The sequence below is a fragment of the Schistocerca americana genome, chromosome 1 (genome assembly GCF_021461395.2).
Source record: "Schistocerca americana isolate TAMUIC-IGC-003095 chromosome 1, iqSchAmer2.1, whole genome shotgun sequence".
Taxonomy (NCBI): Eukaryota; Metazoa; Arthropoda; class Insecta; order Orthoptera; family Acrididae; genus Schistocerca; species Schistocerca americana.
In genome coordinates this window covers 1,109,820,414-1,109,837,649 of record NC_060119.1, presented here as the reverse complement: position 1 = coordinate 1,109,837,649, position 17,236 = coordinate 1,109,820,414, and the positions used below count along the sequence as shown (strand labels likewise).

Here is a 17,236-nt window from a genome sequence, read left to right as displayed (position 1 = left end):
CCTACATGAAGGTTGAGGTTAGGTGTCAGACATTATCCTTACAATGTTCTTGTGTCCGGTGAGTACTTTGTGTCTTTTTGCTGAATTGCCACAGATAATTCCTTGTGGCTCCGGAAACCATGCTCATAGCGTCCACGTCCCACATGAGTGACGTCACTTGTCCTTGCGTAGCCATAGTGCAGTTATCGATGGTAAACGACTGAGAGATGGTTTCTGGTGCGACCTGTTCTTGAGTACTGCGTGAGTGTTTGGGATCCGTACCAGGTCGGATTGAAGGAAGACATCGAAGCAATTCAGAGGCGGGCTGCTACATTTTTTACTGGTAGGTTCAAACAACACATACGTGTTGCGGAGAGGCTCCGGGAACTCAAATGGGTATTCCTGGAGGGGAGCGACGTTCTTTTCGAAAAACAATATTGAGAAAATTTAGAGCCGGTATTTGAAGCTGACTGCCGAATGATTCTTCTGCCGCCGACATACATTGCGCGTAAGGACCACGACGATAAGATGCGAGAAGTTAGAAATAAGGAGGTGTACAGGCATTCGTTTTTCCCTAGCTCCATTTGCGAGTGGAACAGCAGGGGAAATGACAGGAAGTGGTACAGGGTACCCTCCGCCACGCACCTTACCGTGGCTTGCAGAGTATCTATGCAGATGAAGGTGGACAACGCCATTAAGGTGGAGAGCGCATATGCCACCTGGCGGGGTGCGAAGAAGGCAGTTGTTCAGCTACTTAGGCGAAGAGATCATACCACACTTTTGAGTCCATCTCGAGGCAGCGCATGGGTCAAAGTTGTTTTCATCTGAAGCACTCCGTTTGGAATAGATCAGTTGGTCCCAGCCATCACAGAGTTTTGCAGAGAACGACGAATTCAATAGAATTTGAACAGAATTGTGTTGATTTATAGTTTCCCACAAGTACATTTGCACATAGCAGATTGGAGTGCAGTAATGCCGTTGATGAAAAACAGACACTATTTAAAAGACGCACCGAATCCACAGTTCTTAAGATACGCCAATGAAATTTTGTACTACGTTTTAGAGGAAATTAACACATTTACTGGTAAGTTCCTTGGATTATGTATGTTTAACGTTTTTTATGGAATTTAAAAATTTTATTTCCAAAAGTATGTAACTTTCTCTCGGAGACTACTTAAGAGATTTCCACAAAATTTTCTCTGTTTAATCTCCCTGCGTATAGTAACCTCTTCCCATGTCGTTTATTGAATATATAGATAGAAGAGTTTTAATAATATTTTAATAACAATTCTGTAAGTATAATATAACATTGATGCAAAATTCATCATCTACATCTATGTGATTACTCTGCCATTCACAATAAAGTGCCTGGTAGAGGGTTCAATGAATCACCTTCAAGCTGTCTCTCTACCGTTCCACTCTCGAACGGCGCGAGGGAAAAATGAGCAGGTAAATTTTTATGTGTGAGCCCTAATTTCTCTTATTTTATCGTAATGATCATTTTTTCCTATATAGGTGGGTGCCAACGGAATGTTTTCGCAATCGGAGGAGAAAACTTCTGTTTGAAAGTTCATGAGAAGATCCCGTCGCAACGAAAAACGCTTTGTTTTAATGATTGCCATTCCAACTCAGGTATCATGTCTGTGGCACTATCTCCCCTATTTCGCGATAATACAAAACGACCTGCCCTTCTTTGAACTTTTTAGATGTCATCCATCAGTCCTACTTGATGCGGATCCCACATCACACAGCAATACTCCAGAATAGGGTGGACAAGCGTGGTGTAAGCACTCTTCTTACTAGACCTGTTGCACCTTCTAAGTATTCTGCCAATGAATCGCAGTCTTTGGTTTGCTCTGCCCACAACATTATCTATGTGATTCAACATAGGTTATTTGTAATTGTAATCCTTAAGTATTTAGTTAAATTTACAACCTTCAGATATGTGTGACTTACGCTTAATCGAAATTTAGCGGATTTCTTTTTGTACTCACTTGAATAACTTCACACTTTTTTTTATTCAGTGTCAATTGCCTCTTTTCGCACCATACAGATATATTATCTAAATCATTTTGCAAGTCGTTTTGATCATCTGATGACTTTACAAGACGGTAAATGGCAGCATCATCTGCAGACAATCTGTGAGGGCTACTAAGATTGTCTCGTATGTCGTTAACATAGATCAGGAACAACAGAGGGCCTATATCACTTCCTTGAGCAATGCCGGATATTACTTTTGTTTACTCGATGACTTTCCGTCTATTACTACGAACTGTGGCCTTTCTGACGGGAAATCAAGAATCTAGTCGCATAACTGAGGCGGAATTCCATAGCCACATTGTTACTTTAGAAGAAATATTTTGCCGCATATCTCAGCTTCAACTCAGAATTTCAGAATTTACTCTTGAAACAAGATTTACTGGGTTTTTAGAAATAAGTGTACAAAATTTCATAATTCAAGCATTCAGAGGTCTTGAGAAAAAGGTATATAAACATTAAAAAACATCAGTTTCAGGAAATGCACTTTAAAGTTCACTCTAACAATTTTTTAGTATGTCACCTCTTCAGAAGGCCCCAAATTTGTACGCAGGGTCCTCTTTAGCTTTAACGCTTCTCTTCTGGTTTTTTGTTTCACCCTTTCTTTCTTGTACCAGGTCTTGAACTGACTTTAGTTGCAAAGAGGCGCTGTAAATCTACTTTTATGCAGATCTCTGGAGTGAAATTTCCTATGTTAAAGACTATTCTCTCTAATACCTTCATCTTCCCTACGATTCCATCACTATAAGGAGGACGGCATCGTAAGTTCCAATAGTGACAACTTTAGCAGATGAAAACGTGGTTTTAGGGCATCGTTTCGGTATGAGTGAATTTAGAGACTCATTTGGATTATCGATTTTGCCGTGATCACACGTTTTTAGAAATTCAGAGTCGGTCAGAAACCTGTGACTGGGCTTGATAATGTCCAGGATACTGTTTGAAAGCCTTTCCTTGTGAATTTAGGGGTTGTTATCCGTCTAAGCCTTTAGACACTTACACCAGCTAAAGTTGGCTCGATTGGCTCTAAGCACTATGGGACTTAACATCTGAGACTTAGAACTACTTAAACCTAACTAACCTAAGGACATCACACACACCCTTACCCGAGGCAGAATTCGGACCTGCGACCGTAGCGGTCTTGTGGTCCCGGACTGAAGCGTCTAGAACCGGCACCAGCTAAAGTGGCACTGTTGATAAATGCGATGTCCATCTGTTGACACCATTTGGAAATATGTGGTCCATACTGCACTTTTCGTGTCACTTGTACTGGATAGGCTCTGGCATTATTGAGTGATGGAAGAATCGAACACTAGCGCAAATCTCCGTTAGTAGTACAAGGCAAAACAAAAACTGCTTCTTCATCAAAAAAACAGCTGGTTTGTTGAATGAGATTTTCACTCTGCAGCGGAGTGTGCGCTGATATGAAACTTCCTGGCAGATTAAAACTGTGTGCCGGACCGAGACTCGTACTCGGGACTTTTGCCTTTCGCGGTCAAGTGCTCTACCAACTGAGCTACCCAATCACGGCTCACGCCCCGTCCTCACAGCTGCACCTCTGCCAGTACCTCGTCTCCTACCTTCCAAACTTTACAGAAGCTCTCCTGCGAACCCTGCAGAACTAGCACTCCTGAAAGAAACGATATTCCGGAGACATGGCTTAGCCACAGCCTAGGGGATGTTTCCGGAATGAGTTTTTCACTCTGCAGCGGAGTGTGCGCTGATATGAAACTTCCATGCAGATTAAAACTGTGTGCGCAGGAGAGCTTCTGTTAAGTTTGGAAGGTTGGAGATGAGGTACTGGCAGAAGTAAAGCTGTGAGGGCGGGGCGTGCGTCGTGCTTGGGTCGCTCAGTTGGTAGAGTCTCGGTCCGGCACACAGTTTTAATCTGCCAGGAAGTTTCAGCTGGTTTTTTATTGTTTCTGAGATACGGAACAGAGTCACAGATGGTATATAAAACCAAAGAGTATACATCATGACCTTCCAGATGTGTCCCGTGCAAGTTTGCTTGAAAGTAACACACGCAATCGTTGTAGGGTCGCCATGGGCGTGGCAGGAATGTCGCGTCACACATTTATTTTTCAGTGACTTCGGATGCGATTTCATCATTGAAACTTCGGGAAATTATTGTCCACGAATTCTACTAATGAATAAAAGATAAATTGAAAATCGACGCTTTCGGTCAATTTCAGGAACGTCCCCCATTAACGTTTTCGTGTACTGGTGTTGCAGGTGAACCCGGGCAGCAAGGCGGCGCAGAAGGGTGTGCGCGAGGGTGACGTCATCTCGAGCATCAATGGGCAGTCTACGCGCGCCGTCTCCAACAGCGACGCGCACGCGCTGCTACGCAACGCCGGGCACACGCTGCGGCTCGGCCTCAACGAGTGAGTAGAGCAGCCTTCTTCTCTTTCTGTCAGTCCTTCTTGTTCCAGCTCCAGCTCCCACCTGGGAGATCTGGTGCGAGGCTGAATCTGGCTTACTTGTCACGCCATAGACTGAGGTCAAAGTGGCATAGGGATGAAAAAAAACCGACCACTCAAGACCGATACTGGTATTTTTGTTCTAAATAATGATAATTTTCGATATTTGTTGGTCTCGGTAGTAACAAGTGTTTCTTTTTTATACTAATAATCAAGTAAAAAGCCGAAATATCAGTTAGCCACAGCAGCAGTGCTAAAATTTTCGCTTTTAAATAAACCTTTCCTTAAAATGTAATAATTTTTATTTGCAAAGTATGCATTACTTTGAAATGTCTCGTTATTACAGAGAGTGAGAAAAGCAGTCAGTGCTACTTTAATAATAATGCCGACAGAAAAAAAAACAACAAACACTTGGCATGAGAAGTAGTCGTCGCCTTACATACACTGTATTGCGGAAAGGTACCAACTTTTCGAAATATTTTCACGAAGTGATATAGCAATGCGGCACAATGCTTCATTTGCTTTAAAGGATTAAAAATTTTGGAAATTTGTGGTAAGGTCTTATGGGACCAAACGGCTGAGGTCATCGGTCTCTAAGCTTATGCACTACTTAATCTAACTTCAACTTACGCTAAGAACAACACACACACACACACACACACACACACACACACACCAATGCCCGAGGGAGGACTTAAACCTCTGACGGGGGGAGACGCGCGGATCATAACAAGGCGCCTCAGACCGAAAGGATTAAAGATTCGTCTGCCATTTCTACGAAATAATAAAAGAGGAAGTAAATTATGGTAACAGCAATAAATTAACAGTACTTTATTCGTAGTTTACAAAAAAATAGAAAGCAGCCGATTTGCAGCCTGTGTCTACATAATATGCCTTTATCTGCTTGTGTCCACCCCCGGTAGCTGAGTGGTCAGCGCGACAGAAAGTCAATCCTAACGGCCCGGGTTCGATTCCCGGGTGGGTCGGAGATTTTCTCCGCTCAGGGACTGGGTGTTGTGTTGTCCTTATCTTCATCATTTCATCCCCATCGATGCGCAAGTCGCCGAAGTGGCGTCAACTCGAAGGACTTGCACTAGGTGAACGGTCTACCCGACGGGAGGCCCTAGCCACACGGCTGTTTTTATCTGCTTGGAACCCTTAAAAATGAATACATTAGCAGGAATATCAGAGTTCTTCCATCGCAGGTTTTACTCTTTGGCCCTGACTATTCCTAATACCCAAAATAGTGTTATGATTCCCGATTACATGATTTTTGAGCAGAATTTCAAAAAATGGGAATCAGTAGGGGAATACTTGTGATTTTTTTTCTAGTATTCAACCACAAATCACTTTTCAAGAAAAGCACCGAACGGACTAAGTTTTCTTTTATTTGTCTGTTTAATTTATTATTTTAATTCTATGTATCTTGAAACTGAGAGAGTCAAAGATTTTCAGTCTTCTTTCGATTTCTACGTTTATTGCAGGAAATAACAAGAATAATAAACCAAAACTCGGTTATTTCAGAAATCTGTTATTTGGAGCGGTCTCTACAGTAAAGTTTAACTGGCCTAGGTAAAAACCAATACAACCGAAAACCGATTGCATCAACGATAACCGGCATCTCCACAGTGGAGCCGATATCGCCGAATTCCGCCGACGACCGACAGTCGGCCGAAAACGGCCGATAGTCGGCCGAAGACGGCCGACCTTTTCTAGTCAGTACGGCCCCAGTGCAGCCGATCTCATAATCCGAACGTACAGACTTCGGACGACAATCTGTGAAATGGAGATTTGTTTTCTTCTGTGAAATCCACCGATGTTGTCGCACTCGACTATGGACTATGAGAAAATGATAAGTTTAGTCTCTAGAAAAGTGAGTTTGTGCTGAAGATAAAAAAAAAATCACAATCTGAATATACTATAGCTCGGAATTTATGGACTGAACAGGAGGTTTATTGGAAACCAAAAGTAGGCAAAATCTTTGTCGGAAATTTTAGCCGTTATTTATAATCTCAGAAATTAACTTCTTCGAGTGAATAGGGTAGCATATCTTACGCTTGTGGTTACTGGAATGAACCGTTTTAAGCTTTTGTTAGGTGCACATTATAGTGGCGTCTTCCTGCCAGTAGAGGGTTGATTCTGCTATATGAAGTGGTTTACGAATGTTGTGTTTGTTTTTCCACATTCCAGTGATTTATGTGTTCAGAGCATTTTATTCTAAAATTCACGCTTGTCTTCCACACGTATGCTGAATGACAGTCATTATTGGTTAATTGATACATGTTCTCACAACTTTAAATAAATGCAGCACAGCAGAGTTTTTGTAATCTTGCGTTTCAGATCACCATGTATGGTCTCCAATACGTAACAGAACGTTTCTCGCTTCACACCACAAATTCATAAAACTTGTCTGGCCATTCCGATAGCTGAGGACAGAGAGTACAGTACTGGTCACGTTCTTTTCGAGACAGATACAGCTCATTCACATGTATTCGGGTCTTTTTAATAGCAAAAGGCGCAATGCAGCGTCGTCTCCAAGCACGGAGGCGTCGTGCTATCCATCCTACCCTAGGAGGTTAAAACCTAACCTATTTCGTACATATAGTAAATTATCGGACACAGTTCGACCAAGCAGTCAGTAGGTTATATGGGGTGACCTCTGGTGACGATGTCTGGTAGCTGTTGTCAGTACCACTGTGAACGCAACCATAGTCAACGGTTCTGCAGTATCATTATATTACAGGTGAATTCTTACGAAGAGGAAGAAACTGCGACCAGGCACTGTTAATAATGCTATTCCTTAAGGAGCAATTGACGCGAACATCTGGTTACCTCAAAAGCAGAAGTAGTATTCTTCGTAGTCTCTCTGGCACTACTGGTGGATCGCCAAAAGACACTTTTTGAATATCGGCTCTCTGGAATGTTTTGCTCAACAACATAGTACTGTGCGTGTGTCAGTTTTAATAGCACATGTGTGAAGAAGATGTGTCACATTCCACCTTCTGATGTAGGGCGGAAGAGTGGACTACTAAGTGAATATCATCAGACTGTTTATAATCCCGACCTTCCGATACTGAATTATGTATTCTTTGTAGAGGGAATCACAGCCAGAATTTTTGATGAAGATCGGTTCAACGTCATTGGTGAGTCGAAATGCTGTTTGCAAAAAACTGTCCTCCACAATGCCTGAAACTTTCTTGCATCCAGGAGGAAGCCTCTGGAATTGACCAGCCTCGGTCAGCTTGGACTGTTCTGAAGCCCATCCGAACGGGTCATGGAAGATATGCAGACACTCACCGCAGGTGGGAGAAATATTCGTCACACCGTGACTGTGGCACTGAACAACTTGTTGCTCATGTTATATTAATTTATTCTATACGTTCCTACAAGGGTTCTTTTCCTGACAGTTACGAGTGGTGTAATAACTACACAAGGTGTTGCGAAACAATTCGTTCAAATTAATAGCGGCGGTAGCAAACAACAGAAATATATTGCGATAAGGAACATACAGTCTCTGAAGTGAGCTTGTAATGTTAGGGAACATTTTATTAGTGATGCTGGCGTAAGCTGCTGTGTCGGTGTCGCTGACTCGGAATGTGTATTGAAATTCAAAACTTCTCTGTGAACGGATGGTTGGCTCTGAAGTCTGAGTGGAAACACACCACAAACATGACCGCCATGTGACAACAACGGAGACATCCTTGTAGACACACTGATTCAATGGCAGTCATTGTCGTCTTGTGACAACAGTGAACATGGAGTGGTGTAAGTGTGACGAAATGGCTGACATGCATCCGGTATACGGGTTTGTGAATGGAAATGGACGAGCTGCAGGGAGGGAGTATCGACAGCGCTTTGTCAACCGACGGGTTCCACAACACCAGACATTCGGACTTCTGCATCGCCTGCTACTTGAAACGGGCATTTTCCGTGCAAGTGTGTGTGATACATGTCGGAATCGAACAGTGCGAACTGTCGAAATGGAAGACGAAATTGGACGACACTTAAAGTACATGACGTGATGCCCACATCCTTGGCGTCAGACATAGCCTTGTGTGGAATGTGTTACGTGACTAGCAGCTTCATGCTTTCCATCGTGCGGCAGCACTGACACCTGAAGATTTTCCCCAACGAGTGCAGTTCGCGCAATGGTTTTTACAACTGACTGCGTGCACTCCTTATTTCCGGACGAGGTCCTATACACCGACGAGGCTTTGTTTACTGCTAAAGCTATTTCAATATTCACAATTCGTATATCTGGGCACATGTGAACTCGATCTCGCGCTCATCAACAACGATTGGCCGACGTTCTCTGTGACAGGTTGATTGGGCCATACATTCTTCCATTCCACCCAAGCAAACGGAGATATCGCGTCTTTGTGGAACAGTGTTGTCAGAACTGCTGGAAGATCTACTTCGAGCACGATGGGGCGCCAGCTCATTACAGTATTACTGTGAGGAATCGTATGAGAGCCATCTTGGGGATTCGACGGCTCGGAAGAGGTTGCCCCGTGGCCTGTCCATGCAGTTCACCCGGCCTCCCATGTATGGGTTTCTTTTTCTGGGGGCGCACAAACCAGCTGGTGTATAAAGCCATTGTGGAATCTGAAGACGATTTCGTCGTTAGAATTACTGTCGCTTCTGGTACCGTTGCAGAAATGCCAGGAATCTTGTAACGGACACGGCAGTTCATTGTTAGAATTTGTACTGGTTGCGTACAGGACATTCGTCGGGCATTTGAGCAGTTCTTGTGACTGTCACTGTTGTAATTAGCATGCTAAACTACCTTCTGTGTAAATCGTCCCTAGACTAAGAAATTACAAACAATGACCACACGTCGCATAACTAAATATATTTGTTTTGAGATTCCCTGCCTTCTGTATTAATTTGAAAGAACACGTTGGGAACACCATGTTTGAAAGACCTTGACATTCGCCTATAACTGTTCTCATCTGTACTACATTATGCAGGAGAGCTGTGTTGACGTGTTGCGCGTAGTAGTTTACCAATCTTTGTGTGTGTAAAGCTGTTCTTGTGACTAAAAAGCTCTTAAAGTATGGCGTAACATAAATAAAAAAATAATTAGGAACAAATAGCGTCATTACCGGTCTTGACAGATTCCTTCTCAATAAAACACCACGTAAGAAAAAACCAGCTGTTTCACTGTGAAGGACGCAACTCTTTCCTTTCTTTTCATTTTGTCTTTTCGCGTTTTCTATGTGATCTGCATCGTTTTACCGATTTTGGGAGTGTTAGTGACATTTGGTGGCCGGATACGCCTCCTGACGTCACCACCTCCGCCCCCCTTCCCCCTGCCGGGAATAAATCTGTGTACATCATCTCTGCGTCTAGGGTAGATCTCAAGCTCAAGCGTGGTACCGTTTACAAAGTGTTTGCGTGCGTGTATTTGAGGCAGGACTTGGGCATTATTCCAGTATTTACCTACATGGATATGGGAAACCACCTAAAAACCACATCAAGGCTCACCAGCTCCCGCCAGCCCTCGTCGTTAAAGCGCGATACAGACTCAGTTAGGGGCTAGCTCACCTCCCAGTACTGAAAGTTAGCGTGTTAGCGCTCCCAGCAATTAGGGCGGCTCGTAAATGGCCTAACAGTGAAGTATAATGACGTAAACAGTGACCTTAGATAAGAGCTGAATTAATTTTATGCTACTTATATCTAAAATTCTAAACCGTTTTGTTGCACTGCTGAATGTTTTCGAAGGACTGCATGTTTCGGCGAATGACAGGCGAGATTTAACACTTTGATGGACTTTGAACAGAAGGAGTAGAGCACCACATACACAAGTTTTTCGGATCTTTGTATATAAAGCTGGCCGTTTATAAAGACAAAACGGTGTAAAGACTACATCTGTCCAAGAGGTTACAGTAGGTGCATATATGTTGCGACAGAAAATTGGCAGGGTATAGATGTCATAGTAAATGATGGGGCATTCAGGTGTCCCTGCTGCTGGGTTTTATGCAGTCCGTAACACATTCAAATACGTCACTCAAGATTTTCATATTCTCTCGCTCTCTACATGCAGACTGTTAGTTCTTTAGAAAAGATTAATAGGACTTTTTTGTACGAAATTTAATGTAGTTACAGTACTGGCCATTAAAATTGCTACACCACGAAGATGACGTGCTACAGACGCGAAATTTAACCGACAGGAAGACGATACTGTGATATGCAAATGATTAGCTTTTCAGAGCATCCACACAAAGTTGGCGCCGGTGGCGACACTTACAACATGCTGAAATGAAAGTTTCCAACCGATTTCTCATACACAAACCGCAGTTGACTGCCGTTTCCCGGTGAAACGTTGTTGTGATGCCTCGTGTAAGGAGGAGAAATGCGTGCCATCACGTTTCCGACTTTGATAAAGGTCGGTTTGTAGCCTATCGCGATTGCAGTTAATCGTACCGTGACATTGCTGCTCGCGTTGGTCGAGATCCAATGACTGTTAGCAGAATATGGAATCGGTGGGTTCAGGAGGGTAATACGGAACGCCGTGCTGGATCCCAACGGCCTCGTATCATTAGCAGCCGAGATGACAGGCATCATATCCGCATAGCTGTAACGTATGTGCAGCTATTACTTGATCCATGAGTCAACAGATGGGGACGTTTGCAAGACAACAACCACCTGCACGAATAGTTCGACGACGTTTGCAGCAGCATGGACTATCAGTTCGAACACCATGGCTGCGGTTACCCTTGACGTTGCATGACAGACAGAAGCGCCTGCGATGATGTTCTCAACGACAAACCTTGGTGCACGAATGGCAAAACGTCATTTTTTCGGATGAATCCAGGTTCTGTTTCCAGCATCATGATGGTCTCATCCGTGTTTGGCGACATCACGGTGAATGCTCATTGGACCCGTGTATTCGTCATCGCCATACTGGCGTATCACACGGCGTGATGGTATGGGGAGCCATTGGTTACACGTCTCGGTCACCTCTTGTTCGCATTGACGGCACTTTGAACAGTGGATGTTACATTTCAGACGTGTTACGACCCGTGGCTCTATTCTTCATTCGATCCCTGCGAAACCATACATTTCAGCAGGATAATGCACGACCGCATGTTGCAGGTCCTGTACGGGCCTTTCTGGATACAGAAAATGTTCGTCTGCTGCCCTGGCCAGCACATTCTCCAGATCTCTCACCAATTGAAAACGTCTGGTCAATGGTGGCAGAGCAACTGGCTCGTCACAATTCGCCAGTCACTACTCTTGATGAACTGTGGTATCGTGTTGAAGCTGCATGGGCAGCTGTACCTGTACGCTCCATCCAAGCTCTGTTTGACTCAATGCCCAGGCGTATCAAGGCCGTTATTACGGCCAGAGGTGGTTGTTCTGGGTACTGATTTCTCAGGATCTATGCACCGAAGTTGCGTGAATATGTAATCACATGTCAGTTCGAGTATAATATATTTGTCCAATGAATACCCATTTATCATCTGCATTTCTTCTTGGTGTAGCAATTTTAATGGCCACTAGTGTAAATTTTGTACTGGGATGCATGTTCGCTAAGGGATGCAATTTTGTTGTTATTCGAAGAAAATGTACAAAAGTTGCTTTCAAATGCGTGTCTCTTGAATAAATGAAAAGCCTTCGCCTCCAGCGGAAACGTATCCCATCAAGAAATGTAACTACACAACATTTCGTACAGAAAGGTCCTATTCGATTTTCTGTAGTGCTGATAGATGGTGTGTAGCAAGCGAAAGAATACGAAAATCTTGCGTGTGGTATTTGGAGGTGTTATGGGCTGCGTAAAACCCAGCAGTAGGACCAGCTGAATCACCCACTGGATGCATTTAATGAGGATTAATTGTAACTAATGTCAACAAATAAAGAAAGCTAGCGCATCATATAAAAATTATGGAAAGTCTTGTTGATTTTTGCGATAGACAATAATTATTAGAAACCTCTATACACAAAAATTATGCACAATGCGACTCTTTGGGTACATCATTAATGCGTAATTGCTACCTCTAGTTCGTCCTCGCAACACACATAAAATGACGAATCAAATTATAGTGAATTATAGTGAAAGTTAATTACTGTCATTGCTAGTCTCATAGGCTTGTTACTCCCTGGTTGAAATTAATGCTGATGTGGCGACAATAGCTTACCACCCTTCGGAGAGTGTGGCATCACAGTACCCCCGGGAATGTTTCAGGTTTGAGTGGTGCTTGAGAATTAAATGAGCCTGTTATGAAGGCAATGAAGAGTGGGCGCCTCTTACACAGGCTGGCGATGCAGCACGGAGGCGGACGCAGCAGCTGTATCGCCAGCCCTGACTGGACAGTGTCCGGGGATTTATTTACCATTCCGGCGCCGCCGCTCATTGTGTGTGCCCCGGCCATTGTTCCTGGCGCTGTCTTCCTAGCAGTGCCTCATCCTGCCCGCTCAGGACTGCTGCGGACAGTAGCGCGCGATGCCAAGAGAAGAAATACCCGTAAAGACAATAATCTCCTCTAAAGTGCCACACACACAGTAATGAACATACCGTGAGTAGACTCAAAATTATCATCAGGAAATTGCTCCCCTTCTAGCGTAGTTTATTGTAGGTCACTAGAGCAACTAAGGGTACCAAGCGACTCAAGAAAAAAAAAAAAGTGGAAGTCAATCCCGTTTGCAAAGAGGCCCGTCGGACAGATGCATATAATTATAACACATCATCACTGACGTCATCAACAAAAGCAAAACAAGGATAATGGAATCTAGTCGAATTAAGTCGGTTGTACTGAGGGATTTAGATTAGGAAATGACACACTTAAAGTAGTAAAGGAGATTTGCTATTTGGGGAGAAAAATAACTGATGATGGTCGAAGCAGGGAGGATACAAAATGTAGACTGGCAATGGCAAGGAAAGCGTTTCTGAAGAAGAGAAATTTGTTAACATCGAGTAAAGATTTAAGTGTCAGGAAGTCGTTTCTGAAAGTATTTGTTTGGAGTGTAGCCATGTATGGAAGTGAAACGTGGACGATAAATAGTTTGGACAAGAAGAGAATAGAAGCTTTCGAAATGTAGTGCTACAGAAGAAAGCTGAAGATTAGATAGGTAGATCACATAACTAATGAGGAGGTATTGAACAGAATTGGAGAGAAGAGGAGTTCGTGGCACAACTTGACTAGAAGAAGGGATTGGTTGGTAGGACATGTTCTGAGGCATCAATGGATCACCAATTTAGTGTTGGGGGGCAGCGTGGAGGGTAAAAGTCGTAGAGGGAGACCATGAGATGAATACACTAAGCAGATTCAGAAGGATGTAGGTTGCAGTGGGTACTGGGAGATGAAGAAGCTTGCACAGGATAAAGTAGCATGGAGAGGTGAATCAAACCAGTCTCAGGACTGAAGACGATAACAGCAACAATGTGTAGGAAAACCTGTGACTTTTATACACTGACGTAAACAGTGATTTTCTTTTGTGTCAGTCACGTTTGCCAATTATGTGCAGCGCAATCACGCAGATGTCTCACCAGCAACAGTTCAACCAAAGTTGCTTGCGTCTGGCGCCCCCCTATAAACCATTATTTTGTCAAACTGTGTTTTGCATCTCCATGTGGTGCAATGTCTTCTGTTTGGTCAGCTGATCCATGATAACTGTCTTTATTGTCTGCAAACGAACAAACAGCAATAATTTCATCATCCTAAACACTTTGGTCTGAATGTCCTGAGATAATAGAAAATATCTTAACACTAAATTCGCCAGCAATCTTTTTCACCAATTCTCTGTTATCTATGTTAAGCAGTTCATATAAGCTTTTGGCGAAAGGCACTACCACTTTATTCCTCTTCGACGTCATTTTACATTGAGAAAAAAGGGAGTCATCACAATACTGTACAGCTCATTGTCAGCTTATTAACTTGACTCCGTGGTAGTGTTTATAGCCGGCCGTTGTGGCCGAGCGGTTCTAGGCGCTTCAGTTTGGAACCGTGATGCTGCTACGGTCGCAGGTCCGAATCATGCCTCGGGCATGAATGTGCGTGATGTCCTTAGGTTAGTTAGGTTTAAGTAGTTTCTAAGTATAGGGGACTGATGATCTCAGATGTTAAGTCCCATGTTGCTTAGAGCGATTTGAACCATTTGTGCCAGTATTTCTCTGTGATGGTTGACTTAAATTTAGTGAGTCTCGTCGTAGATTGTTGCCGCTGTTATGTCTGGAGTACAAATATTGTTCAGTTAGTATTCTACAAACACAAAATAAAAATGGATGAACCTGAGATCCTTATTAATTATGGCTGGATAAACGAATTTGCGCTGTATGTGGAATCGAGTCCATAACAGCTGAACTTCTAGAATGTCTCTCACTAAATATCGTGAGAGGTCTACGACTCTATAATAAAATTTGTTGATCATTCTCCGTGGCGGAAGGCAGGGGAGAGTGTTACACCTTGGAACACTTTTCACTCTTTCGCCTCTAGCCAGCCCGGTAACCGAGCGAGATGGCGCAGTATTTAGCACACTGGAATCGCATTCGAGAGCACGGCGGTTCAAACCCGCGTCCGGACATCCTGATTTAGGTTTTTCGTGAGTTGCCTAAATCGCTTCAGGCAAATACCGGGATGGTTTCTTTGAAAGGAAACGGCAGATTTCCTTCCCCATCCTTCCCTAATCTGATGGGATGGATGACCTCGCCGGCTGGTCCCCTCGCCCAAAAACCAACCAGCCCTGTAACATCTACATGGATACTCTGCAAATCACATTAAAGTGCCTGGCAGAGGGTTCATCGAACCACCTTCACAATTTTCTATTATTCCAATCTCGTATAGCGCGCGGAAAGGATGAACACCTATATCTTTCTGTACGAGCTCTGATTTCCCTTATTTTATCGTGGTGATCGTTTCTCCCTATGTAGGTCGGTGTCAACAAAATATTTTCGCATTCGGAGGAGAAAGTTGGTGATTGTACTTTCGTGAGAAGATTCCGTTACAACGAAAAACGCCTTTATTTTAACGATTTCCAACCCAAATCGTGTATCATTTCTGTGACATTCACTCCCATATTTCGCGATAATATAAAACGTACTGCCTTTCTTTGAACTTTTTCGGTGTACTCCGTCAATCCGGTCTGGTAAGGATCCCACACCGCGCAGCAGTATTCTAAAATATGACGCACAAGCATAGTGTAGGCAGTCTCCTTAGTTGGCCTGTTGCATTTTCTAAGTGTCTTGCCAATAAAACGCAGTCTTTGGTTAGCCTTCCCCCCAACATTTTCTGTGTGTTCCTTCCAATTTAAGTTGTTCGTAACTGTAATACCTAGGTATTTAGTTGAATTTACGGCTTTTAGATTAGACTGATTTATCGTGTAACCGAAGTTTAACGAGTTCCTTTTAGCACTCATATGGATGACCTCAAACTTTTCGTTATTTAAGGTCAACTGCCACTTTTCGCACCATTCCGATATTTCTTCTAAATCGTTTTGCAGTTTATTTTGATCTTCTGATGACTTTATTAGTCAATAAACGACAGCATCATCTCCAAACAACCGAAGACCGCTGCTCAGATTGTCTCCCAAATCGTTTATATAGATAAGGAACAGTAAAGGGCCTATAATACTACCTTGGGGAACGCTAGAAATCACTTCTGTTTTACTCGATGACTGTCCGTCAGTTACTACGAACTGTGACCTCTCTGACAGGAAATCACAAATCCAGTCACATAATTGAGACGATATTCGATAAGCACGCAGTTTCACTACGAGCCGCGTGTGTGGTACAGTGTCAAAAGCCTTCCGGAAATTCAGAAATGCGGAATCGATCTGAAATTCTTTGTCAATAGCACTCAACACTTCGGGTTTAATATATTTCCTCATTCTGTTTTGAAACTGTAACATTAAGTTTATGTGTGTTGCAGTCTTGTAGAAAATAGTTTAAAAATTACTCCTGAAAAGTGAGGTTTTTCCAAATGTGAAAGTTGTTCCAAGGTGCACCATGGTCATGTGTCTGGCACCAGATATTCTCTTCCAACTTGAAAGTGTTTCAATCGAGAAAATGTTATCAGTGTTGTGTTTTTATTAAGACTAATAACAACAGTTACATTATTACGCTGCTCCACTCAATAATCAATATGTGAAATCAAATTAAGGGGAAGTACATTGAGGTGACAAACGTCATCGGATAGCGGTATACACATAGCCTATACATATGGCGGTAGTATTACGTACACGAGGTAAAAAAGCGTAGAGCATTGTCGGAACTTTCATTTGCACTCAGATGATTTATGTGGAAAAGTTTCCGACACAATTATGGCAGCACAATACGGATTAAGAGACTTTGAACACGGAATGGTAGTTGGAATTCAATAGTCCGAGATATACATTGTCAAGAGTTTTCGAGGAATACCACATTTCAAGCAGTGGCCGCGGCCTTCACTTAACGACCGAGAGCAGAGTGTTTGCGCAGAATTGTCAGTGCTAACAGGCAACCAAATGTGCGCGAGATAACCGGAGAAAGGAATGTGGGACGTACGACGAACGTATCTGTTAGGGCAGTGCGGCGAAATTTGGCCTTTATGGGACATGGCAGCAGACGACCGACGCGAGTGCCTTTGCTAACGGCACGACATCGCGTGCAGATCCTCGCATACCGGTTGGACCCTAAACGACCGGAAAACTGTGGCCTGGTCAGATGAGTCCCGATTTTAGTTGGTAAGAGCTAGTGGTAGACTTCGTGTGTGGCGCAGACCCCACGAAGCGACGGACCCAAGTCGTGCAAAGGGGCTGCGCGTGATGGTGGTGGCTCCATAACGGTGTGGGCTGTGTTTACAGGGAATAGTCTGGCTCCTCGGGTC

General features: G+C 43.4%; 1 protein-coding gene across 6 annotated transcripts in view; it reads left to right on the top strand.

Annotated features, from left to right (window-relative positions):
* Window positions 1-17,236, top strand: part of LOC124618523 (sorbin and SH3 domain-containing protein 1) — a 935,475-nt gene that overhangs the window by 113,952 nt on the left and 804,287 nt on the right. For all 6 annotated transcript variants that reach the window (XM_047145356.1, XM_047145360.1, XM_047145359.1 and 3 more), the window contains exon 2: window positions 4,246-4,397. In XM_047145356.1, coding sequence (XP_047001312.1) covers window positions 4,246-4,397 — 152 coding nt within the window. The remainder of the gene's footprint in view (window positions 1-4,245; window positions 4,398-17,236) is intronic.